Source organism: Neovison vison, chromosome 1 (assembly GCF_020171115.1).
Source record: "Neovison vison isolate M4711 chromosome 1, ASM_NN_V1, whole genome shotgun sequence".
Classification (NCBI taxonomy): Eukaryota; Metazoa; Chordata; class Mammalia; order Carnivora; family Mustelidae; genus Neogale; species Neogale vison.
The window spans coordinates 14834181-14860824 of NC_058091.1; the positions used below are offsets into that span (position 1 = coordinate 14834181).

A 26644-nucleotide genomic window follows, 5' to 3' on the forward strand; every position below is an offset into this window, starting at 1 on the left:
TAGATCAATGAGAAAATGATGTGTTATTTAATTAATAGCTCTGAGACAATTTGATTGTCCAGATGGAAAAAAATAAAATTTTATCCCTACCTTTTATCATAAACAAAAATCTCTTTGAGCTGGAATAAATAACAAAACATGAAAAAGATACTTTAATACTTTTAAAACAGAATATAGGTAAATAACTTTATGGTGTTCAGGCAAGGAGGGATTTATTAAACAAAATTCAAAGCCACAGTATCTCATGGTTTCTCTCCCCCTCCGATTTCCCCCAACTCACTTCTCCTCTCCATCTCCCAATGTCTTCCATGTTATTCCTTATGCTCCACAATTAAGTGAAACCATATGATAATTGACTCTATACTTTACTTATTTCACTCAGCATAATCTCCTCTAGTCCCATCTGTGTTGATAAAAAGTTGGGTATTCATCCTTTCTGATGGAGACATAATATACCATTATATATATGGACCATATCTTCTTTATCCATTCCCCTGTTGAAGGGCATCTTGGTTCTTTCCACAGTTTGGTAACTGTGGCCATTGCTGCTATGAACACTGGGGTACAGATGGCCCTTCTTTTCACTACATGTGTATCTTTGAGGTAAATACCGAGTAGTGCAATTGCAGGGTCATAGGGAAGCTTTATTTTTAACTTTTTGAGGAAATCTCCACACTATTTTTCAAAGTGGCTGCACCAACTTGCATTCCCACCAACAGTGTAAGAGGGTTCCCCTTTCTCCACATCCTCTCCAACACATGTTGTTTACTGTTTTGTTAATTTTGGCCATTCTAACCAGTGTAAGGTGGTATCTCAATGTGGTTTTGATTTGAATCTCCCGAATGGCTAGTGATGATGAACATTTTTTCATGTGTCTGATAGCCATTTGTATGTCTTCTTTGGAGAAGTGTCTGTTCATGTCCTCTGCCCATTTTTTGATGTGATCATCTGTTTTGTGTGTGTTGAGTTTCAGGAGTTCTTTACAGATCTTGGATATCAGTCTTTTGTCTTTACTGTCATTTGCAAATATCTTCTCCCATTCCGTGGGTTGCCTCTTTGTTTTGTTGAATGTTTCCTTTGCTGTGCAGAAGCTTTTGATCTTGATGAAGTCCCAAAAGTTCATTTTTGCTTTTGTTTCCTTTGCCTTGGGAGACATGTCTTGGAAGAAGTTGCTGTGGCTGATGTCAAAGAGGTTACTGCCTATGTTCTCCTCTAGGATTTTGATGGATTCCTGCCTCATGTTAAGGTCTTTTACCCATTTCGAGTTTACCTTTGTGTATGGTGTAGGAGAATGGCTGAGTTTCATTCTTCTATACATAGCTGTCCAATTTTCCCACACCATTTATTGAAGAGACTGTCTTTTTTCCACTGTTTATTTTTTCCTGCTTTGTCAAAGCCTATTTGACCATAGAGTTGAGGGCTCTCAATATCTGGGCTCTCTACTCTGTTCCACTAGTCCATGTGTCTGTTTCTGTGCCAGTACCATTCTGTCTTGGCAATCACAGCTTTGTAGTAAAGCTTGAAATCAGGCAATGTGATGTCCCCAGTTTTGTTTTTCTTTTTCAACATTTCCTGAGCAATTTGGGGTCTCTTCTGGTTCCATACAAATTTTAGGATTGTTTGTTCCAGCACTTTGAAAAATGCCAATGGGATTTTGATTGGGATGGTACTAAAAATATAAATGGCTCTAGGCAGTATAGACATTTTGACAATGTTTATTCTTCCAATCCATGAGCATGGAATGGTCTTCCATCTTTTTGTGTCTTCTTCAATTTCTTTCATGAGTGTTCTGTAGATCTTCAAGTACAGATTTTTTTTAAACTATTTCTTTTTTTTAAGATTTTATTTATTTATTTGACAGAAAGAGAGATCACAAGTAGGCAGAGAGACAGGCAGAGAGAGAGGGGAAAGCAGGCTCCCCACTGAGCAGAGAGCCCGATGTAGGGCTTGATCCCAGGACCCTGAGATCATGATCTGAGCCGAAGGCAGAGGCTTTAACCCACTGAGCCACCCAAGCACCCCTCAAGTACAGATCTTTTACCTCTTTGGTTAGGTTTATTCCCAGGTATCTTATGGTTTTTGGTCTACAGTAGATGGAATCGATTCTCTAATTTCCCTTTCTATTTTTTCATTGTTAGTATATAAGAAAGCAACTGATTTCTGTACATTGATTTTGTATCCTGCCACATTACTGAACTGCTGTAGTTTTGGGGTGGAGTCTTTTGGGTTTTCCATATAAAGTATCATGTCATCTGTGAAGAGAGTTTGACTTCTTCTTTGCCAATTTGAATACATTTTATTTCTTTTTGTTTTCTGATTGCTGTTGCTAGGACTTCTAGTACTGTTTTGAACAACAGTGGTGACAGTGGACATCCTTGTCGTGTTCCTGATCTCAAAGGGAAGGTTGTCAGCTTTTTCCCATTGAGGATGATATTTGCTGTGGGTTTTTCATAGATAGATTTTATGAAGTTGAGGAATGTTCCCTCTATCCCTAAACTTTGAATCATTTTAGTCAGGAAAGATGCTGTATCTTGTCAAATGCTTTTTCTGCATCAATTGAGAGGACCATGTGGTTCTTCTATCTTCTCTTATTGATTTGTTCTACGTTGATTGATTTGTGAATGTTGAACCACCCTTGCATCCCATGGATAAATCCCACATGGTCATGGTGGATGATCTTTTTAATGTACTGTTGGATCCTATTAGCTAGAATCTTGTTGAAAATCTTGGTGTCTGCATTCATCAGGGATATTGGTCTGAAATTCTCCTTTTTGGTGGGGTCTTTGCCTGGTTGGGGGATCAGGGTAATGCTGGCTTCATAAATAGAGTCTGGAAGTTTTCCTTTTGTTTCTATCTTTTTAAACAGCTTCAGGAGAATAGGTATTATTTCTTCTTTGAATATTTGGTGGAATTCTCGAGGGAATCCATCAGGTCCTGGACTCTTGTTTCTTGGGAGGTTTTTGATGACTACTTCAATCTTGTTACTAGATATTGGACTATTCAGGTTGTCAATTTCTTCCTGATTCAGTTTTAGAAACTTAATAGGTTTCCAGGAATGCATCCATTCCATCTAGGTTACTTAACTTATTGGCATATATCTGCTGATAATAATTTCTGATAATTGTTTCTATTTCCTTGGTGTTAGTCATGATGTCTCCCTTTTCATTCATAATTTCATTAATTTGGGTCCTCTTTCTTTTCTTTTGGAATAGTTTGGCCAATGGCTTATTGATCTTATTGATTCTTTCAAAAAACCAGCTTCTAGTTTCGTTGATGTTTTCTACTGTATCCCTAGTTTCTCATTGATCTCTGCTCTAATCTTGATTATTTCCCTTGTTGTGTGTGGGGTGGGCTTAATTTGTTGTGGATTCTCCAGTTCTTTAAGGTGTAAAGAGAGCTGATGTGTTTTGGACTTTTCCATTTTTTTGAGTGAGGCTTGGATGGCTATGCATTTCCTCCTTAGGACCACCTTTGCCATAGCCCATAGGTTTTGAACCTAAGTGTCTTCATTCTCATTGGTTTCCATAAATCGTTTAAGTTCTTCTTTGATTTCCTGGTTAATCCAAACATTCTTAAGCAGGATAGTCTTTAGCTTCCAAGTGTTTGAATTCCTTCCAAATTTTTCTTGTGGTTGAGTTCCAGTTTCAAAGCATTGTGACCCAGTCTATGGTCTATTCTGAAGAAGGTTCCATGTGCACTCAAGAAGAACGAGTATTCTGTTGTTTTAGGGAGAAATGTTCTGTATATATCTATGAGGAATATCTGGTCAAATTTGTCATTCAGTGCTCTTGTTTCTTTAATAATGTTCTGCTTGGATGATCTATTTCTGAGAGTGGTGTGTTAAGATCCCCTACTATTAATGTATTCATATCAATATGACTCTTTATCTTGATTAACAACTGTCTTATGTAGTTGGTTGCTCCCATATTGGAGGCATAAATATTTACCATTGCTAGATCTTCTTGGTGGATACCTGCTTTAAGAATGATGTAGTATCCTTCTTTATCTCTGACTACAGTCTTTAGTTTAAAATCTAATTTCTATGATATGAGAATCACTATGCAGCTTTCTTTTTTGGCATGAAAGATGTTTCTCCATCCCTTCATTTTCAGTCTGGATGTATCATTAGGTTCCAAATGGGTCTCTTGTAGACAACATATGGATGGGTCCTGTCGTTTTATCCAATCTTCAACCCTGTGCCATATTATGGGAGGGTTTAGGCCATTCATATTGAGTGATTATTGAAAGATACTTTCTTATTGACATCATGTTCCTGTGAGGTCTTATTTCTGTAGATGGTCTCTGTAAATTTCTGTTCTATGACATTCTTGGGTTCTTTCTTCTTTTATAGAACCCCCCCTTAATATTTCTTGTAGTGCCAGCTTTGTGGTCACATACTCTTTTTTTTTCCCCAATTTATTTATTTTCAGAAAAACAGTATTCATTATTTTTTCACCATACCCAGTGCTCCATGCAAGCTGTGCCCTCTATAATACCCACCACCTGGTACCCCAACCTCCCACACCCCTGCCACTTCAAACCCCTCAGACTGTTTTTCAGAGTCCATAGTCTCTCATGGTTCACCTCCCCTTCCAATTTACCCAAATTCCCTACTCCTCTCTAACGTCCCTTGTCCTCCATGCTATTGGTTATGCTCCACAAATGAGTGAAACCATATGATAATTGACTCTCTGTGCTTGACTGATTTCACTCAGCATAATCTCTTCCAGTCCCGTCCATGTTGCTACAAAAGTTGGATATTCGTCCTTTCTGATGGAGGCATAATACTCCATAGTGTATATGGACCACATCTTCCTTATCCATTCATCCGTTGAAGGGCATCTTGGTTCTTTCCATAGTTTGGCGACTGTGGCCATTGCTGCTATAAACATTGGGGTACAGATGGCCCTTCTTTTCACGACATCTGTATCTTTGGGGTAAATACCCAGGAGTGCAATTGCAGGGTCGTAGGGAAGCTCTATTTTTAATTTCTTGAGGAATCTCCACATTCTTTCAAGATACGTCTCCAAAGGCAAAGGAAACAAAAGCGAAAATAAACTTCTGGGACTTCATCAAAATCAAAAGCTTCTGCACAGCAAAGGAAACAGTCAAAAAAACAAAGAGGCAACCCACGGAATGGGAGAAGATATTTGCAAATGACAGTACAGACAAAAGGTTGATATCCAGGATCTATAATGAACTCCTCAAACTCAACCCACACAAAACAGACAAACACATCAAAAAATGGGCAGAAGATATGAACAGACACTTCTCCAATCAAGAAATACAAATGGCTATCAGACACATGAAAAAATGCTCATCATCATTAGCCCTCAGGGAGATTCAAATTAAAACCACGTTGAGATATCACCTTACACCAGTTAGAATGGCCAAAATTAATAAAACAGGAAACAACATGTGTTGGAGAGGATGTGGAGAAAGGGGAACCCTCTTACACTGTTGGTGGGAATGCAAGTTGGTCACATACTCTTTTAAACCTTGCCAATCTTGGAAGATCTTTATCTCTCCATCCACTTTGAATGTCAGCCTTGCTGGATAAAGTATTCTTGGCTGCATGTTCTTCTCATTTAGTGCCTTGAATATGTCTTGCCAGTCCTTTCTGGCTTGCCAGGTGTCTGTGGACAGGTCTTATGTTATTCTGATGGACCTTCCTCTGTACACAAGTATGATAAATTTCATACTTTAAAAATTAAAATTTTCCATGAAATAGATGACACCATAAACACAGCAAAGACAAGCTACATACTATATTAACACATTTGCAATACACAAAAATAAATAAAAAATTAGAATTCAGAATATACAAAGAGTTCTGAAAAGTCAATAAGAAAAAACAACCCAATGCTACTTGTACATTTTTCTTACTGGCATCATGTTGCTATAGTATTTGGACATAAAAATTCAGAGCTGTGATAGGTGTCTCTTTAAGGGGTCTTTTTCTTTTAACCTGGCTCACTATTTTTTAAGCACTGTCTAGTCCAGTTTCATTTAATTTTTTAGAAGTTTTATGAGTTAGACAAAATTCACTTGCAATTGATTTTTAATGGCATTTATGTATTTTTTAATTTCTCTCTCAATATTTTAAACTGTTTCTTTCCTAAATCAAAATTAATCTTGACTATTAAAATTTCTTAAAAAACGGTCATCTGTTTAAAAAAAAGTACTTTTAAATTCCTCATTTGACAAAGAAAACTCTGTCATTGAGTTCATTTTTAGGGTTTGTCTATCACCTGTTTTGCCACCTGTGTAAATAGTTTTTAAAAATATCTCATAGTTCTCAAGCTCTTATAATTTTTAAAGAGGGTATCTAACATCATTTATTCTACCTTCTAACATCAAACTTCTGTTAATGTGTTAATCCTCACCATTTAGATGTCTTACATCTGTCTCTCATCATCTTTTCATCTTTTCAGATGTGGGTGTGGGGTCTAATATCAAAGCCTGATTTAGATTTTCAATAAAAGTTTAAAGTCATTTATTGTTACAGTGTAAATCTTGAGCTAATATCTTTCTTGCTTTCAAATAGAAACGTTAGCCTCTCTATAGACTATGTTCATGATACTCAGGATTCTTTCTTAATTTCTGTACTTTTTCCTTGAATCCTTAGAAGTAAGCTCTTGGAACAGTTTACCACCTTACTTTTAACCCAAAAGTTTCTCTCTTTTTTAATGGAAAAGCAGGTTCTACTAGTCTATTCTGTTTTTAAGGATTATGCCCCAAATCTAAGTCCTTAATTACAGGAATATGTCCTTTATTTGATATGCCTCCATTTACTTTCCTATTATCACCTGATTATTTGAAATTCAAATCTCTTTTTTTCCTACCATGAGGTTCCCCTGCTGTACCTGAATCATCATCAGCTCTGTGTGACTAAGGGATGTGCACCTCACCTGCATTTCATCTCCCCCTCTGTTCTGACTGCTTCTAGCATTCTGAGCACATTTGGAGTTTCAAACCTCAGTATTCTACCACACTCTTTCAAAGTAACACCAGTACACCCACTATCCCTGAAGATGTTCTTCTATGCTATGCCTGACTGGCTGTCCCATAGCTGGCCCTGCCTTTTGCTATCTCAGTATTCTTGCACTGGACTTGAATGCTTTGTTGGAGTATTTTATTTTTTAAATATTCTCAGTATTTTAAAAACTGATCTTGCTAGGGTTTGTTCTGCTGTTTTGTTTAGTTTGTTATTTGTCCTTGCATCAGCCGAGTCCTCATGAATATATGACCGATATGGATGGACACTGTTCTAACCCATTACTACTACTACCAGCCAGAAAGCTACATCTCCTTGGGGGTAAACAATATATCCATGTGAAGTGAATCAGTTCCACATTTAATTTGGGGAAAGATTCAGCTTAGTAGATGATGAATGAAGCTTTGGGGCAAACATAGTAAGTTCTTCCCAAATCAGTTACTATTAAAAATGCTTAGAACTATCTAAAAAAAAAAAAAAAAACACTTTCATGGAATGAATTAAAACCATATTGAGAGAAGGAGAGGGAATTAGAGTGTGTGAATACATTAAAACAAATAGAGTTAATACCTGCTTGCAAGAAAATATGTCTATAAAATGAGTGATGGAACTGCCACACTACATTTAATATTTTATAGGAAATCCCCACTATATAGCATGAAAGGCATATTTTTGAATCCTCTACAAAACAATAGAATAAACATGAAAATTAGGTTAAAGGGGAAAAACTGAAGTTGACATTCAACAATAAAGATGCTCTACATAGAACTTCTCAAACGAATACCTGTAAGAAGTTTCAGCAACCAAAAAAAAATAGTTTATTTTATCTGTGATACTGAATATTATTAAAATAATAATGAATTTTTCTTCATTACACTGAATATTATTAAAATAACTCAACAATATGGAAATTTTATTTTTAACCTAATAATTTTAGAAATGGATTTTTACATCCTTAAAATGAGCTTTTTTTTACTAAAATGTATAGTTTTATTTGTTATGATAGCTATAGTACTTAGTGTTAGTACTTTTCATGTTTAAAACTGCATAATAAATTTTCCATAAGTCTATGCACATGTAAAAAGTGGGAAGAAAGAGTGCGCGATAATTACGGTAGTGGTATTACTTCTGTCACGCTTACATGATCTGACTAATAGACTAAGGCCAAGGTAATTGTTTAATTAAACATTAAGATAAACCACCTCTTGAGGTACCTGGGTGACTCAACTGGTGAAGCATCTGACTCTTGGTTTCAGCTCAGGTATGATCTTAGGGTCGTGGGATAGAGCCCTGAGTCAGGACTCTGCACTGGGTGTGGACCCTGTTTAAGATTTTCCCTCTCTCCTCTCCCTCTGCCCCTTCCCTGCCTCCTCTTGCTCTCTGCCCCTCTAGAAAATAAACAAATAAATAAAGCATCGCTTCTCCTTCTTCTGTTTTCATTAATCTCGCCATCAATAACAAATATATAAAAAAATCACTATGCTGTGAATAAAACAAGTATATGACTATCCCTATAGAAATTAAAAATCTAATTGGAAAGACAGAAAATAGACATGTTTTTAAAACACAATATTCTTACTAACTTGTTAGCTTGGCTCAACTATCTGGCACATAGAAGGTGAATCCTACACCCCATTCAATTCAGTGCTCAACAAATAAAGTGACCCAGGCAGTTTGGATACTGGTGGAGCAGCACAAAGGTCCAGGAAATAATCGGCATGGGCACTGTACCCCTCGAGGGGCCAGCCTGGGGATGAGATGTGGGGACAGTGTTAAGGACAGAGCTCAGTAGTTGGCATCTCTATTGGTAAGTGACAGCAAAGTCTGTACATGATTATCTCTATCAAAGAGAGAATAAGAGGTTAGATAAATAACCTATGAGTCAAAAATCAAAGCTTCTGTGTAGATGGGGTCATGTCCAAGATGAGAAATGGAGGCGAGGCAAAGGACAGATGTTGAAGTATATGTTAAAATCAAGGGAGCGGAGGTCAAGCAAGAGTCAGAGCCAAGATGGTGGAAACTGGTCTCTGGCAGCCGGAATGGACTTGACACCAAGGTGTCTAACTTGTCCTTGAGCTGGCGGGATTCAAAAAGCTCATTTCCTGGATTAACACAGGGGCTCAACCAGTAGCTCACATGACTTTCTGATTCACACAGAGCAAGAATATTATGAGATACTCAGAGGGAAAAGGTGATGATTTCCAGAGTGTCCTACATGAGTTACAGAGAGGGGCTTTAGTAAACAGGAAAATGTATTACTAATAAATAAAGTATTTATAAGTAACCGCAGATTGAAAGGAGGCATAAAGGGACAAGGTATGTTCTGTAGTCAATGGGCAGACCTGGTTGCTGTGCCCAAAAGTTTCTTAGGAAACAGCAAAGCAGCATGAAAAAAAATAGGTGTGATTCAGTGGGTGGAGAAGTCGGAATACCAGGGTAGGAAGGAGGCGAAATTGTAGGTTCCTTGGAGCTAGATACTACATCTTATGTATCACTGATTATCCACATCCAACTAAGTAAGTAATAACTAATTACTTAGTAATTCCTGATTCATTATGATGAGGATGATAATATAGAGGAATAGCATTCTATTTAAAGATTAGATTAAGTACACAAGGCAAAAATTGTGCATGTTCTTTGTTACATGTTGTAACCAACTTTATGGAGCACTCACTAAAAGCCAAATACAATACTACAAGTTATATCTTAATTCCTGCACAACCTTATTAAGTAGGAAGTATTACTATTATTATAATTCCTCATTTGACAAATGAAGGAACTGGGGTTTGGAGAAATTAAGTGTCTTATTCAAGGTCATACATCTCTAGACAGAGCTGAAATTTGAATCCAGGTGGTCTGATTCCAAAGTGAAGGACCACAATGCTACACCATATATGAATAATGATACCTAACATTTGTAAGCAAATCTGTAATTGCCAAACTATATAATTCATCCACTTGATTCTCAGAATAGCCCAATGGAGTAGTTGGTATTTTTACACAAGTATGTCTTCTATGAGACTAGAATCCACAAAGAAAAATCAATAAATCAAGGAAGGGCGCCTGGGTGGCTCAGTGGGTTAAGCCCCTGCCTTCAGCTCAGGTCATGATCTCGGGGTCCTGGGATCGAGTCCCGCATCGGGCTCTCTGCTCAGCAGGGAGCCTGCTTCCTCCTCTCTCTCTCTCTCTCTCTGCCTGCCTCTCTGCCTGCTTGTGATCTCTCTCTGTCAGGTAGATAGATGGAATCTTTAGAAAATAAATAAATAAATAAATAAAATAAATAAATCAAGGAAAGGCAGAACGTAACTTGGCAATAGGACAGATCCCCAAGAATGTGAGCCAGAAATTGAAAGTAAGTACAATGGCCCAGCCAGCACACTTGAGCTTGCTTGATCCCTGGGAGCACAGTATCACTAGGGTCAGAACTGGTGGGTGAGCTGAGAAAGCAGGAAGTTTAAGGCCAACTCCAATCCTAGGTCTCTTGAGGGAATGAAGGGGTTTCATCACCTTTTTATGTGAATGGTTTCCTTCCACCCTTAGGTTGCCAGGAATCTGTGATCAGTGACCTCCTACTACCTTTATGCCTCCAAAACCTTCACATAGTAAATGCTCAATAAAGGTTATCTGGAAATGATTTAAGGTAAGGAGTTTGGAGTCAGCCTGGCATTTGTTATGTAAAATTTGCTAAATAAAACTGCCAAAAAGTTACTACAAAATAAATGCAGTAATAGCCAGTCTTTTAAAGTAAGCTTCTAAAGATATAAACACCTAAGTATAATTCTGTGTGCCTCTTGCTAACCTTTATTTGCTCAGTCAAGTTTAAACTAAACCACATGTTGCCTCAAGGTGTGACCAGACATTTCTTTATACACGACTCCACACTTTACCTTAGGATCTCTCTTAGGGCTGGCATCGGTTTCCCAGAAGTCTGAGCATGAGTGTGTCATGGCTTCCACTCACTGGATATGTTTGCCAGCAAACATCGCCAGATGAGCTTCTGTGATCCTTAATCAGGAACTTCTCCAAAGTTACTATCTAGCCTCCTCTTTTGTCTGCTCCACAAGGCAAAAACTAGAAACTTCCACCAGTTTGGGGACTCAAGTCTTTGGTATAACTACTACGTCTCTAATAACAGAAAGAGCTTAGTTTGGTTAAAGTCCTCTCTCAACAAACTTTGTTCTTGAATTCTTTCATGTGCGTGGCTGAATAGTGGGGATGATACAAGTGATGTTACAGCCGCCCTTTCCTAGCTCAGCCCACCACAGTGGCAGCACCACACTCATTTCTGTGACACTCCCTGCTCAGAAGAGAGTCTCTTTCCATGCTCATTACTGAAGAGAATAGCTTCGTCCACCCCAACAGGTTTTTCCAGTTGCTGGTGGTTCTCCAAATTCAGCATGAAATATGCCTATCATGGCCGCTGCTGTTGTTCCTCATACCCGGAAATGGAAGTACACTACCTTCAGCTTTAGATTCTGATCTTTGCACTACTAAACTGAACTTAGATTGAGCAACATAAATTTTAAGATTTAAAAGATACTTTAGAAACCACAGAGCCCTAAGCCCATATTTTTCGGAACTGAGAATTGAGTTCAGAAAAATTAGGTGCTCTGGGGCGCCGGGGTGGCTCAGTGGGTTAAGCCGCTGCCTTCGGCTCAGGTCATGATCTCAGGGTCCTGGAATCAAGTCCCACATGGGGCTCTCTGCTCAGCAGGGAGCCTGCTTCCTCCTCTCTCCCTCTCTCTCTCTCTGCCTGCCTCTCTGCCTACTTGTGATCTCTCTCTGTCAAATAAATAAATATAATCTTTAAAAAAAAAAAGAAAAAGAAAAATTAGATGCTCTGTCCAAGAGTCCTTAGAAGAGCCAGCTCATACACTCAATCCCAAGCCAGGCCTCCTTCTACCTGGCAGGGTTGCCTTTTTTAATACCAGCATAGTCTAAACATTTAAAAAAGAAAACAAAGAGGCTTTACAACAAACACTGAAATTATTATTGGAAAATAGTGAAAACCTGTGGCCTGAAGGAGTAAATGTCCTTTATAAATTATATTAAATATTAAGCAATATTAAGTAATTAAACATTAAGTAACTCAAAAAAATCACCATATAAATATATTTTAGTACATCAGCTGTGCAACTGGGCCAAATGCATTGATTAATGTTCTTGTGGAAGAAGGGTAATTTTATTTTGTGTCCTTTGTTGCGGTCTATGTGATACTAATATCGTACTTATGCGTATGTCTCTCTTTCATGATGATCTAAATCACTATTCGTCACCAAGGCAGTGCAGTACCCTGGAAAGAGCACTGAAGGAGGAGTCCAAAGGGTCTTGACCTCTTCTTTGAGAAGTTAACTAGCCCTGTGACTTGGAAGGGAGCAATAAACTGAAAAACAAAGAAGTGGGCTAGGTGATCTTTAAGCTCTTTTCAGCTCTAAACACCCTTCATTAGCCTCATCCCAATCCTTGAAACTCAAAGTAAACACATGAAAATTCATGAGACCTTAGGTTTACAGAATTTAAAAGCAGCAATTCATCCATACAATTTACTGTCCCCAAAATTCTACCTTTTATAAGTTCTAGCCACAGAAAGGATCTTTATATCATTTCAAGGCCAATTTCCTTTTGCAAAAGCAAACCACAGGAGCAAGAGAGACCCATCCTGAAATTTTTGCCTGGCCTTAAAACACTGTCAGCATTCCTTCTAACTTGCCAGGTCATTCTTAGAAAAGTAAATGAAGATCCCTCTTTCCATCCTTTAAGAACTAAACTGACCTCTAAAATAGCCGTCAAATTATTTTAGTATTGGGGCGCCTGGGTGGCTCAGTGGGTTAAGCCACTGCCTTTGGCTCAGGTCATGATCTCAGGGTCCTGGGATCAAGTCCTGCATCGGGCTCTCTGCTCAGCAGGGAGCCTGCTTCCCTCTCTCTCTCTGCCTGCCTCTCCATCTACTTGTGATTTCTCTCTGTCAAATAAATAAATAAAATCTTTTAAAAAAATTATTTTAGTATTAAAAAAATTAACACAGTATTCTAGCTATAACTTAAATACAAATAAAAGCATGACTGCCAGTGTTCTTTGGTTAATTTTATGTATGCAGGAACTTCCACTAAAAGATTAAATAGCCTTACACTTAATTCCTTTTTGTTTTGCATTCCTAAGCAGTTGTAACATACACATGCATACACTAAACCCACATCTGAATAAATGAGTGGAAACTAGCCTATCGGAAACTAGCCCATATCTCTCCAGGAATACTGGCTCCCATCTGCTTCTGGGTTTTTCTAATTCACTGTGTCCCTTCATCATATGTATAAGAGAGGCATGAAAATAAAATGCACATCTGTTTTCAGCACTCCAACATATGCTATCAGGAATGCCACCTGCAAGATTCCTACATACAAGATTACTCACTGGTCTCCTCCACTTCTGAGATTCTATGACGCTACAATTATTTTTGAGTCCAAAATGTGAAAAGCCCATCTTTCTGATTGTGATAAAGTATAAAAATGGCCCCAGTTTCTCAACCTTTGCATGTAACTCTGAATCTCTCCCCCACACCCTCCCACTCCTTACAAAGCCTAAGGACGCAGCCATTTGACTTCATTGGGCCCAATGGATATCCTCAGATAATGCAAGCAAAGGCTTGAAATGGGTTTGTGATCTGGGGCTTGTTGTCCTCTGTGCCTTTGCCAGCACCACGAGGAAAGGCCTGCATGAGCCTGCTGGAGGATGAGAAACATGTGAAACCAAACTGAGTTCATCCCAGCTGCACTGGCCAAAAGAGCCAGCTGATTGCCAGATAGATGAGTGAACCCAGCTAATCTCAGCAGTCTCCTAGGTGATCTCCCTGATAGGTACTAGATGGTTACTGTTGTTTGCCATTGATGAGGTTTGCCATTGATGAGCTGCTAACTGCGATAAGTAAAAGCTAACTACTGTACTGCAGGTTTTCCGTTCCAAGCCGATAGTCTCCCTTAATTAAAAACAAACAAAAACTCAATCTCTTCTCCAACTATACATAGCTCTACAGTTATAATGATGTACTTTCCATTTTACTCATTCATTCTAGTAATTCATTCATGGTACAACTATTTATTGACTGCCTATTATATGTGATCATGGATCTAAGCATATAAAAGATATTTAAAGCCCTTGGGCTAGAGGACACCAACAAGGAATACAGACAGAAAACAGAAGAGGTCCCTAGACTGAACCCTAGGCCACTCCAGAATCAGTAAAGATGATGAGAAACACACCAAGAAGACATAAAAGGAGTAATCAGGAGGGTTGGAAGAAAAAGAGTATATTTTCCTGGAAGCCAAGTAAAGAAAGTAGATTAAGGAGAAAATTAACTATTGTGTCAAAGGCTGCTAACTGGTCAAGGAAAGTTCTGAGAATGGACTGTTGGATTTAGCAACACGAAGGTCATTGGCAACCCTGACAAAAGAAGTTTTGGTATCAATCTTTGAATTGAGCTGATCCCATCATACTCTGCCAAATCTATAAAAAAGTTGTTCCATCTATGCCAAGAGGTCTGAAATTCTTACAAGGATGTTCTTACAAGTTTTTACAAGGATGGAAGCACTGGGCTACCCACCCTCATGCTTCACCCAGCTGAACTAACAGTCACAGATGCTGACCTGCCTCTACCCCATTGGGCAGCTGAGGGCATGATATATCAGGACATCTCTTTCACTTTTACCAACATTTGGACAGAATGACTAATTCTCATTAGTTCTCATTCTCATAGTGATCTCATTGTTCTTGTTTATGCTAAATTAATGGACCCCAATATCGCCATTACCTACCTCCCCTTTTCTTTAAATTCAGAGTTAGTCCTGACACATTCCACGTTCCCTTCTACTGCTGTTGCTGCCACCACATTAAAGGCAGAAATAGAGAGCTATTCACAGGTTAGCTATGAGCTTAATTCCCTTAGCTCCCCAGGTCAACAGATCACCAAAGTCTTAGTGTCCACCATGTCATCTGGAAGAATAAAATAAAGGTGGTTTCTTTTACTCTGGATTTCTCTCTGGAGTATATGTATGTGTTTGTGTGCCTTAACTTAGTTATATGCCACCCATATTTTTAGTCAATTATTTTTCATGTTAAATGTGAGTGGTAGCATGGAGCACTCCCAGTAAAGAGGTATGCTGGAAAAAGAAAGTACTCTGAGTCTAGAATCTATTATTCTAGGCTCAATTCTTCTTCTAAGTATTCTGAGACCTTGATCAAGTCATATAATCTTTCTAGCCTCAGCTTTCTTATCTAGAAGATGAAGGAATTAGATTAGATCAGTGGTTTGCAAACTGTGTTCTGTAGAGTCCTGGGGTTCCTTTGGGTTTCTCAGGAACACCAAATTGAGTGAAAAGAGGTTATGTCAAATCAGATTTCACCTGTCTTATAGATAGAGAATCTGCTACTGCTGGTAGAAGCAGATGATGGATTTAAATGTGGAAAAGCATTGGATTCATTAATCTTTTAAGTCCCATATATGATTCAAGGACTGGGTTCAGAATATTTCTTTGTCTGCAAATGAAAAATGATCATATAGGAGAAATTTTTAATAAATTAAATATCCAAAATATTAATTAGTAAAATAATATTCTAATAGCATAGATATATAGGTTGCTATTTAAAACATTGGGAATCTCTTTGTTCAAGAGAAACTAGCTTTTTTTTAAATGTTTTTCTGAAATTGAATCCTAAACATGAACCCCTAATCCTGCATTCTGTTATAATTCTCACACTAATTACTTGAAAATCCCAAGAAAGAACATCACATTTGCATTCTCAGTGTGCTGATTTGGTGCTACCATCATTAATACTAATAAACAGTTGATTACTAGGGCACTTAGGTGGCTCATTCTGTTAAGGGTACTACTCTTGGGTTCCACTCAAGTCAGGATCTCAGGGTCAATCTCAGGGTCATGGGATAGAGCCCTCATCCAGGTTTGTACTCTGAGCAGTCTGCTTGTCCCTCTACCTTCATCTCTGCCCCTCTTCAGGCGCCCACTGGTGTGCTCACCCATGCATATTTTCTCTCTCTCTGTCTCTCTCTCATAAATAAATAAATAAATAAACTCTTTTAAAAAGAAAATAATCAGTTGATTATTTTTGGTAAAAGACAGCCAATGTACAATTAAGGGAAAACTAATTTTCTGGATTGGCAGCTAACCCATTCAGTACAATGAATTATAGCCGCTCATAATGATACATTTTTAACTTAGGAAATAAGGAAATTTGTACTTTCCAATTCTTCTCTGGGTTTCTAAGTTATTCTGGACACATAACATACATCTCCCCATCTATATTATTAGTACCTTATCTTTTCACTTTAAAATTATAATGTTAATTTATTTACTGTTTTGGAATATTTCTCAAAATAAAATCATAGCATTGTTATTAAAATAAAAACTAATCAATATTTCTTTCTTTCAAATTTCATCTTTTTTTTAAATTTGAGTATAGTTGGCACACAATGTTACATTAGTTTCGGCTGTATGGCATAATGATTTGTCAAGTTTATAAATGACACTACACTCAACACACGTATACCTACCATCTGTCACCATACATCGGTGGTAACATAGCATTGATTATATTCCTTATGCTGTGCCTCTCATTCTGTGAGTTATTCATTCCATAACTGGAAGCCTGTATCTCCTACTCCCCTTCAAATTTCTTCTTAATGCATTATAAGAAAACATAATGAGTTATAAGAAAACATAACCAGAGTGCATGTCCATCAATTAATTTCCTGCATCAATTAATTTCTGTGTGCCAATTTCCTCAGGTGAAAAATGAAAACTTTGCTACCAACACACTTCTGAGTCTATTGTGAGGAAAGAATTTCAACAAGTTTGTGTAGACCTCTGACATCATAAAATAAAAAGCACAACAAATCTTACCCATCATGAAACCATATCCAGGATACATACCAAAAAGAAAAAACCAAAAAAGCAGATGTGTCTGAGCCAAATTTTTATTCCTCCAAGGGAATTAGACGTTTATACCCACTATAAGTGATGAAATTACCATTCTCAACAATAACAACAAAAACAAAAAACAAAAAAGAGGGAGAGAGAGAAAGAAAAGACATAATAGCTAACACTTGGGTGGTAGTTTAAATTTATAAAGTACTTTTATATGTTATGAATTACAACTTTTGAAACAAACTTGTTAAGTAGAATTTATTTTTATTTCACATTTGAGGATAATGAAGCCCATAAAAGTTGACTATAACAGGACTGCTCAGCAAGTCTGAGAAGGAGCAGTATTTGTACCAAGAATTCCACCTCTGAAGTCTTCCCCCTTTGCACCAAACCAAACTAGAACATCAGTTTCTTTGATAACAATGTACACCTGGGGGCACCTGGGTGGCTCATTTGGTTAAGCACCCAGCCCTTTGATTTTGGCTCAGGTCATAAACTCAGGGTCCTGGGATCATGCCCCATGTCAGGTTCTGTGCTCAGCAGGGAGTCTTCTTGTGGGCTTCTCTTCCTCTCCATCTCCCCCTCCCCTCTTTAAAATAAATAAATAAATCTTAAATATAAATATACATGTGTGTATATATAGAAAGAGACATATATATGTATACATAAACATACATATACGTATGGGTTATATATATATATATCTACATATAGATTTATATGCCTTGGAATCAGACAGTCTGAGTAATATCCTGGGTTGGACTAACCCAGGAGTGGTTGGTTAAAGCTATGAACTTCCATCGGCCACTCATCTTTCATTATCATCTTCATCTTCCAACCATTCTCAACTTGTCTTCTGGACTTTTCATATGCAAATGTCCTTTTTGTACCATGAGGACAGTGATGGAAGGGACCGGGTCTTATTCATTTGCTCCATAATAGCTCACGTGTAAGACATACACAAATAACTAATTAAATGAATTAAATCATCACTTCATGCAAAAAAAAAAAAAAAGAAAGAAAGAAAGAAAGAAAGAAAGAAAAACGTTTTGAACACTTATTTTGTGACTTGTTTAGTGCTAGCTCAGTAAACAAGACAGAGAGAGTCCCTGCCATCATGGGAGTTTATGGACAGTTGCTGAATAGCTAACAGTAATAATTATGGTAAGTTGAGAAGAACTGAGTACTGTGAAAGGTAGAACACTGGGAACCAACATAGCCTCCCCAAAGAAAAGACACGAATCTGCGGTTGGGGAGGAAAATGCAGCTGAGGCAGAAAGGCCTGCACATATGCTACAATCAGGAAATGTATTCTCCAGAGCACTTAAATCCTGTATCTTATGGAACTACCAGGGCTCAGAACCGAATCTAATAATGATATTGTGATTTTCAGTGTAATACAGGCATCGAAACAGATTCAAATAATTTCTTCATGTAGATAAGTCATGTACTCTTTCAGATCTTTAGAACATTCAGTAAATTTACTTGGTCTTGCTATAAAAATAGGGAGTATAGGTATATGGTTCTCTCTTTAATCTGAAACTAATCATTTGATGTTATAGGTAGAGATTCACTAATCTAATTTGTATCCAGCCTGGCTAAGAAAGTGGATTCTTACACTGAACAAGTAAAATAAAATTAAAAAAAAAAGAAAGGAACTGGATTCTTATGAAACCAGTAGGAAATGTTATATTTATTTAGTCACAGCTGTTTTTACAAAGTAATTTCAAACTTTATAGTTATATTTGTACTTCCAATTGTAAATTAAGTCTTTATTCAGTGGGATTTGGAGAGTTGTTATACAAAGTGTCATGAGGTTATATGTGGTATTTCATGTTGTAGAAAATGTAATAAATTACATTGTGTTAAGGGCAAATGCTTTATACATATAATTAAAATGAGATGTTTGCACAGCCTATAATTTTACAACTTTAAAGCTTGGCATAAAACTTACACACACATATATAAACTGCCAGAAAGATACATGCTCTAATTATATGTAGACAGATACTGAATAACCACTGAGAAGACTTTATGAGATACTGGTATGTCCTGAATTTAGTTCCCCTCAAAATTTGTGTTGAAGCCTAACCCCAGTACCTTAGACTGTGATTTTATTTGAACACAGGGTCTTTAAAGAGATAAAAAAGATCAAACGAGGTCACCCAGGTAGAGCCCTACTCCAACAGGACTGGTGACCTTAGAAGAAAAAGAAAAAATACCAAGGATGTGTGAGTACAGGAAAAAAAAAAAAAAAAAGGCCATGTGGGGACACAGTAAGAAGGTGACCATCTGTAAGCCAAGGAGAAGACTGTCAGATGAGACCAAACCTATGGACACCCTGACCTTAGACTTCCCAGTCTCCAGAATTGTGAGAAAATAAATTTCTGTGGGTTAAGCCCCCCAATCTATAGTATTTTGATACAACAGCTGTTATAGACTAAATTATTTCCCACCCAAATTCCTATGTTGAAGCCAGGCAATGTGACTGTATTTGAAGATAAGGCCTCCATGGAAGTATTAAAGGTTAAACAAGGTCATAAAGGTGGGATCCTAATCCAATAGGACCAGCATCCTTGTAAGAAGAGACACACACACCAGAGAATGCTCCCTCTATGTCTGTGCCCACAGAGAAAAGGACACACTGAAAAAGCAGTTATGTAAAAGCCTGGAAGACATGTCTTACCAGAAACTGGATTTTCCAACCCCTTCGTCTTGCACTTTGAGAACTGTGAGAAAATTGATTTCTGTTATTCAAGCCCCACAGGCTGTAGACTTTGTTATGGCAGGCCAAGAAGACTGATTCGGCAGCAAACTAACACAGATATATATTTTCGTCATAAATACACTTGTACAAGTATATGCATGTACACACAGACTGCCTGGGTGTAGTCAGATTATCTAGAGTTCTATTTAAAAACAGTGGGAAGACTCTAATTTTTACTCTGCATATTAAAATTTTTGTTAGATTAAAAACAAGTATGCATAATTTATATTTATGCAGCCAGACTTTATTTGGATATAAATTAGGAAAAACAGAATTCTTTTGGGATGGCTCAGTGGGTTAAGCCTCTGCCTTTGGCTTGGGTCATGGTCTCAGGGTCCTGGGATCAAGACCTGCATTAAACCCCTCATTAGGCTCTCTGCTCAGTGTGGAGCCTGCTGCTTCCCCTCTCTCTCTGCCTGCCTCTCTGCGTACTTGTGATCTCTCTCTCTCTCAAATAAACAGATAAAATCTCTTAAAAAAAAAAAAAGAATTCTTTTTATGAAGTGGGGTCAGCATATGGGTACCCTAAAAGGAAAAAGTGTTTTGGACATATCCATGAGTTGATTATTTCAGCTTTCAGACAGAGCCTAAGAGGCTGGGCTTAAACTACTTGCAGTCATCAAAGAAGCACATTAAACTCGGACTCCGCTGGTTCATATTAAACTTTTTACATGCAGCTGTTATATTCCTGTCACTTTTCAAGTTACCTTAAGAAGCTTTTTGTGAGTTCAAGTAAGCCTGACTAATTCTCTAACGGCACAAAGAAAAATGAATTCCTTAAATATTTAATCCATTTATGACTCTAAGTGTCATTTTCTGAATATGGCTGTTAAATTCTTAGAATTAATTACCCTTTGAGTTAAAGCTGCTTTTTCAGACATCCAAGACATATAGTCACAGCTCACAAATGAGTAAATTCAATATTTCATCTGTTCATCAAAAGAATTTATTCCAAATGCTGCATTGAAAATCCCACCCTGCAGGCTTATCTGTGATCACAGAACTCAGGAATCTTCGACTGTAAACTTCCTTCCAACCAGGTTATTGGTTTTCCTTCCGCTTCCCCTTTCAGCGAAGTATTACCAAGCTAAAGGCTAGCTGCCCTCCACCTGCACAACCGCCATTTTTTTTTTCATTGTAACCCCCTTCTCCTTAACTCATGTTCACTCCCCATCTCCTTCAAAAAGCTCTTCCCCTATTAGAGTCAGCAGGCAATATAACACAATACTAGGTCCCTCTCTCCCCTTTTATCCTCCTAAAACACTGAAAGCACCATGACTTTAGTTACACATTTTCTGTTTGTTCTCTCCCAGTATTTTGGAAGCTACCCAAAACTGGCATCTTATTCCTCAAGACTAGATGCCCAAGAATACAAGGTCAGGCAACCACACCTACCAAGCAGGCAATACCCTCAGAACCAGACACTGCATTTCCCTAAAAGAAAACTGGAAAGCTGGGTATGCGAGGGGACAGAAAACCACACCTATTTACGCACGCGCACATGCAAGCAGCCACAAAGATGGAGGCACACAGGCACAAAGCCTGAGCGTCTCCAGATCTGCTCGCGCTCCCCAATCATTCCACTGTCCCAGCCCCAGGCCAGATGCTCAGGTTATGGGAGCTACGGGCTGACTCAACGTCTAAAGGAAAAAGCTGCCTTTTGATTGAAATTCAGATTCCCTGAGGGATGTTCAGAGATTGTTAGATCATAAATAAGCACTTTATCTCTCGCATTTACAAGTCTCAATTTAGGGAAAGCTTCTTCTCAGACATTGTTTTCTAGCATTAGCAATATAAACAGTCACTGAAAAGTATTTCTAGAATAATTCACAGGGCACTCTTCTTCCTTTCCTTCCAACGCCACCTCCCACACACCTCTGATTTAAAATATAAGTATTTACACCTAAAATATAAAACACAAAGTGGCATGTTAGAATCTCCAATTAGAGGCCCTTCCTATTAAAAAAAAATGTTATAAAAATACTTTTGTCATAAAGAAAAATAGGAATAGGAATAAACAACTAATTAGACGGGAAAGCACTGCACTGCCACGGTTGTTGGGACCGAAGCAGCCAGCACTGGGGGCCAGACAGGGACACCCTTTGCCCACAGGCACCCTGCGGGGCGGGGAGGTACCTACCGCCTTTCATCATGCCTACTTCATAGCACTTGCGGAGCCGGCAGGCCTGACAGCTCTTCCTTCTGTTCTTATCAATCGTGCACTGGTTGGTAGCTGGACACATGTAGTCATTATGTCCTATGAAAAGCAAAAGGACAAAATTAATATTATTTTAGGAAATGTAGCCAGTCCGAAGCTATAGGGAAGCCACCTGGGGGATGTTTTCCTATCAGTTACTTGGCCTGATTGTGCTACTACTTCGTCATACCATCCTTTCTCCAAGTGTGTGTGACTTGATTTTTGCCTCAACCAACTGCTTCCAGAGTTGGTTGAGCAAATCACCTTCAGTTCATATGGCTTATACTTGGGTGCACAAAGCTCTATCTACACTCACACATTTTTCTCAGCAAATAAGGCTTTTTTTTTTCCCCTTTGACCCACACCACGAGCTAGAATTCTTGTTGGAACAACACCATAAGAACTTTCATAGAGTTTTAAAGTGGCCTTTCTTAAAACAGAAATGAGAGAACCTTAAGGTAACTATTCAAACACAGCCCCAATATCTACATTCCAGTTGGGGGCGGTGAGCTGGGATGGAAGCAAAGTTCAGTCCTCAGGTCGATAAGTTAGTCCTTCACTTACTAGCTGGAGGATGCTGCATCGGGTCGTTAACATCTCAAGGTCTCACCCCTCTCTCACCTGGAGAAAAAAATGGCACCCACCATGTGGCACTATTCTAAGAATTTGATGTCAGAACACCTGTCAGGGGCTTATAAAAAACATTGTTGTCGCTACTATTGCTTTATATTGATCCTCTTTCTTTCACTTCTTGTTTACTGCGTCCTTCTTGCTCAGATGCCCATCACGTGCAACTGTGCCCACAAAAAAGTTCTCTCCGGACCTCACGTCCCTCTCAGACTTTCATCTTACAACCCACGCTGCTTCTCAGTTCAGCTCCTCAGAAAGGTCTACACACTTGAGGTCTGCTCTTTCCTCACGTCTCCTGCCTAGCTCAACCCACGCCTGGTTTCTACCTTAGCTGCCCCACAAGAGCTGCTTAAATCCTTCCATCAAATGACCCCTATCGCTGAAGCCAACTAGATATTTCCAGCCCACATCCTATGCGACCTACCAGAGCATCCGGCAATTCCTCCCTTCCTCTGGAGACATGCTTTTCCCTTGGCTTCCATAACGCAGAACTCCCTTGGGCTCTTTCCACCCCTCGGGCTGTGGTTTCCCAGTGTTATTTGCAGATTTCCTCCACCCAACATTAAGCTAGAGCAGGACAGGTCTCGGTGTCAGGCCCTTCTTAGGACTCCAAGTTTTCCCACAAGAGAATTTAGTCCATGGCTCCGACTTCCTCGGTCATAACCTGAGGGACTGAGAGGACTTGCAGAGTTGTCCTCCCGGCCCAACCCTCTTCTCTGAGTTCTGAGTACACACAGCCCCCTGTCTGCAAGACGTTTCTGCTCCAAGATTTAGGGGTCACCTCCATTTCTTTATCCCTCAAAAGAAGTCTGGTTTCTAATATGGAAAATATTAAACTCCACAAATCAATAAATATTGGCATGTTTTTATGAAGAAGTTCATCTATTGAAGTCTAAATTTTTACGTGTGAACTTATGGTGATGATATGGATAAAATGTTTCCCATTCTCAAAAAAAAAAAAAAAAAGGTGAGGCAATACTGCACCCTCTAATTCAGATCATCTGTGTCTCTATTTCCCTATTTCACCAAGGGCAAGATGCAACATGTACTGAAGTTTTCACTACAGAACTCTTTGTTCTTTATTCAATTTTAGGGTCAGTCTCAATTAGAATAGGGTGGAGTGGGGCCTTAACAAGAAAGGCTGGTCTCATAAAACTTGCTTCTCCATCTTTAGATATACATTATAAAAACTACCACATAAACAGGCTTTGGATCAAATTAACACGTTGCATTCTTCTTTTGCCTAACAGGAAGCAGCCAACTAGCCAGCAAAATTGTAAGCTGACTGCTTTAATAAGAGACCACACACTGCCTCAAATATTCAGGCACAATTTTTATGTTTTGAACTGCCCTTGTTAACAGGGACAAGCTGAGGAAATCATAGAACCAGAAACAAAATTTACCTGGGTAGATGTTAACTTTAAGCAAAAGTTGCCATCTTCTGACACCTCAAAGAAACTTTCAGTGTTTGGTCTCCTATGATGTTTATGTTGTACATCCTGATTTATTTTAACTCTAAAAAATGAGTTTATATTAAGTCTCAGAAGGAAATAGTCAGAAATCATTGGAACCGGAAATTAACTTTGATTCACTTTTCTCTCAAAAACCAGTTTTCTGCAAGCCAGAGGAGGGAATAACTGAATTAGATCAGAGGCCAACTGGTGAAATGTTATGTTTGTATTCGTTATCACCGTAGATGTGTATCTTTATAGACCCAAGTGAAATTCCTGAGCTAACACTTTTAATAGATAAAACACACTGGACTTGTGCAATTGAATTCACCCCTTAACAAGAAAGAAGCTAGATACCCTGCAGAATCATGTTTGTACTGCAAACCTTTGGTGACAAAGTGGATTTTCTCTTGCTCCAACTACATTAAAATTTAGAATTGCTGAATTGGTAACAAGAAAAAATGAATAGGTACGGATTTGATGTACGACCTAAAGTTTAGTACCCTAACTAAATACCATTAACAACTATTTAAAAGACTTCACCTGACATCAGAGAAGGATAACAGCAGGTAGTTTTTTGTTCTTTGAGCATAATAATTTTATAAAGGTGTGTTTTTGTTTATTTGTTTGTTTGTTTGTTTGAAGTAGGCTCCACACTGGGCAGGGCTCAAAGTCAGGACCCTGAGATCAAGACCTGGGCTGAGATCAAGAGTCAAATACTTAATCAACTGAGCCACCCAGGCACCCCAGCAAAGGTGCGTTATGAAAGCCACTGAAGCAATTAAAAAGTTAGTTGCTTTAAGAGGAAACTTCACTTTAAACTTTATTATTTGTTCTTGGGAAAACAATGCTTGTAAAAATCCTATCCTATTGAAGTAGAGCTAATTAAATGAGAAAAAATCTCACATCAACTGTATGAATGAAATAGTGTTTTCACGGAAGACACTGAAGAACTCCTTGTACCTGTGACCAGACCAGCTCCAACATGCCTTTCACACAGGCCTAGATGAAATGTAGAAGGCCAAAGCCAAGATGTGAGGCTCGGGTGACGTTCTGGAGAAATAATCACTATTTCGTTGCCCACCATAAAATAAAAAGAATACCTTCGGACTGATGCGGGGTCTGAATAACTGGGAGTAGAGAAAAGAGGGAATGAATGAAACCTAAACAGAAAGCTTGAGGAGCAGAAACCACCAGGCCAACCCCCAGCTCCTAGGCCGGCAGATGGGGTCACATCTTACCCACAGTTCTCTGGGATTCTTTCTCTCATCTTTTTGTTTTACCCTTTTCTTCCGATTTTACCCTCTGTCAGTAACAGGTGTTTTTGCATTGTTACCAATACATAGAACGATGACACTTGCTAGTTACAAAAATAGTCAATGACCCATAGTCAGAGCTTCAAAAGAAATATAAAACATACCAAATGGAAACAAGTAGGGGAGGACTCGGAGAAAAGGAAGCCCTAGCACACTGTTTGATGGGAACACAAACTGGTGCGGCCACCGTGGAAAACAGTATGGCGATTCCTCAAGAAATTAAGAACAGGGTGGGAGGTCGGGGTACCAGGTGGTGGGTATTATACAGGGCACAGCTTGCATGGAGCACTGGGTGTGGTGAAAAAATAATGAATACTGTTTTTCTGAAAATAAATAAATTGGGGAAAAAAAAAAAAACAAGAACCACAGGAAAAAAAAAAAAAAAGAAATTAAGAAGAGAGCTACCCTATGATCTAATGTTTCTGGTACTGTCTCCTTAACAGAAGAAAACAAAATCATTAACTGTACTACCATGTTCACAGCAGCGTTATTCATAATTGCCAAGGCATGGAAACAACCTAAGTGTCCACTGACAGATTAAAAAAAGGAAAGGTGGCATTTATATATTTATATAAATATACTGGAATATTATTCAGCCTTAAAAAAGAAAGAAAGCCTATCATTTGTGACAATAGGGATAAACCTGGAGGGCATTATGTTACTCACGTGAAATTAGCCAGACAGTGAAATAAATACTACATGGTGTCACTTGTGTAGAATCTTGACACTAAGAAGGTCTAAGGCTCTGAGGTAGAATATGGTGACTAGAGCTGATGATACTTCTAATGTACTATGGAAATCTCCTCAGAAAGTAGAACTTAAATGTTTTTGCCACAAAAAAGTAAATACATGAGGTAATGGATGTGTTAACTAATTTACTGGAGGGTATCCTTTCACAAAATACAGGTACACCAAGTCATCTCAATGAACACTTTAAATATTTTATAACGTGTCCATTATGCTTCAATAAAGCTGAAAAAAAAATAAAATAAGCAGTATCCTGAGAGAAACTTGGGTATCTTTCCTGTTGCCACACTTTTCTTTCAGCACGTTCTGGCAATCACCTCAGACCAAGTCTCTTTGGCTGAGCTTCATACCCATACACCTACCTACCTGCCTACGGTCGGTCCATTTAGACTTGACTTTTTCATAGCTCTTCAAGATGGCTCTTCCAAACACAACCAACTGGTGGTCGTCTTTCCTCACCAGTCTCTTCCTTTTTATCACCATACCACAAAGCCTGAGACCTGGTGTTATTTCAAGACTCTCTAGCCTCTTTCTCACTCAAACCCTCTCACACATACACTCACTGATCAAATCTATTATTTTTTAATTCTTTTTCAAAGAAAAA

The 26644-nt window shown here is 38.4% G+C and overlaps 1 protein-coding gene across 3 annotated transcripts in view; it reads right to left on the reverse strand.

Moving 5' to 3' along the window:
- ESR1 (estrogen receptor 1) overlaps positions 1-26644 on the reverse strand; it is a 408797-nt gene that overhangs the window by 214680 nt on the left and 167473 nt on the right. For all 3 annotated transcript variants that reach the window (XM_044243919.1, XM_044243928.1, XM_044243911.1), the window contains exon 4: positions 21840-21956. In XM_044243919.1, the coding sequence (XP_044099854.1) occupies positions 21840-21956 (117 nt within the window). The remainder of the gene's footprint in view (positions 1-21839; positions 21957-26644) is intronic.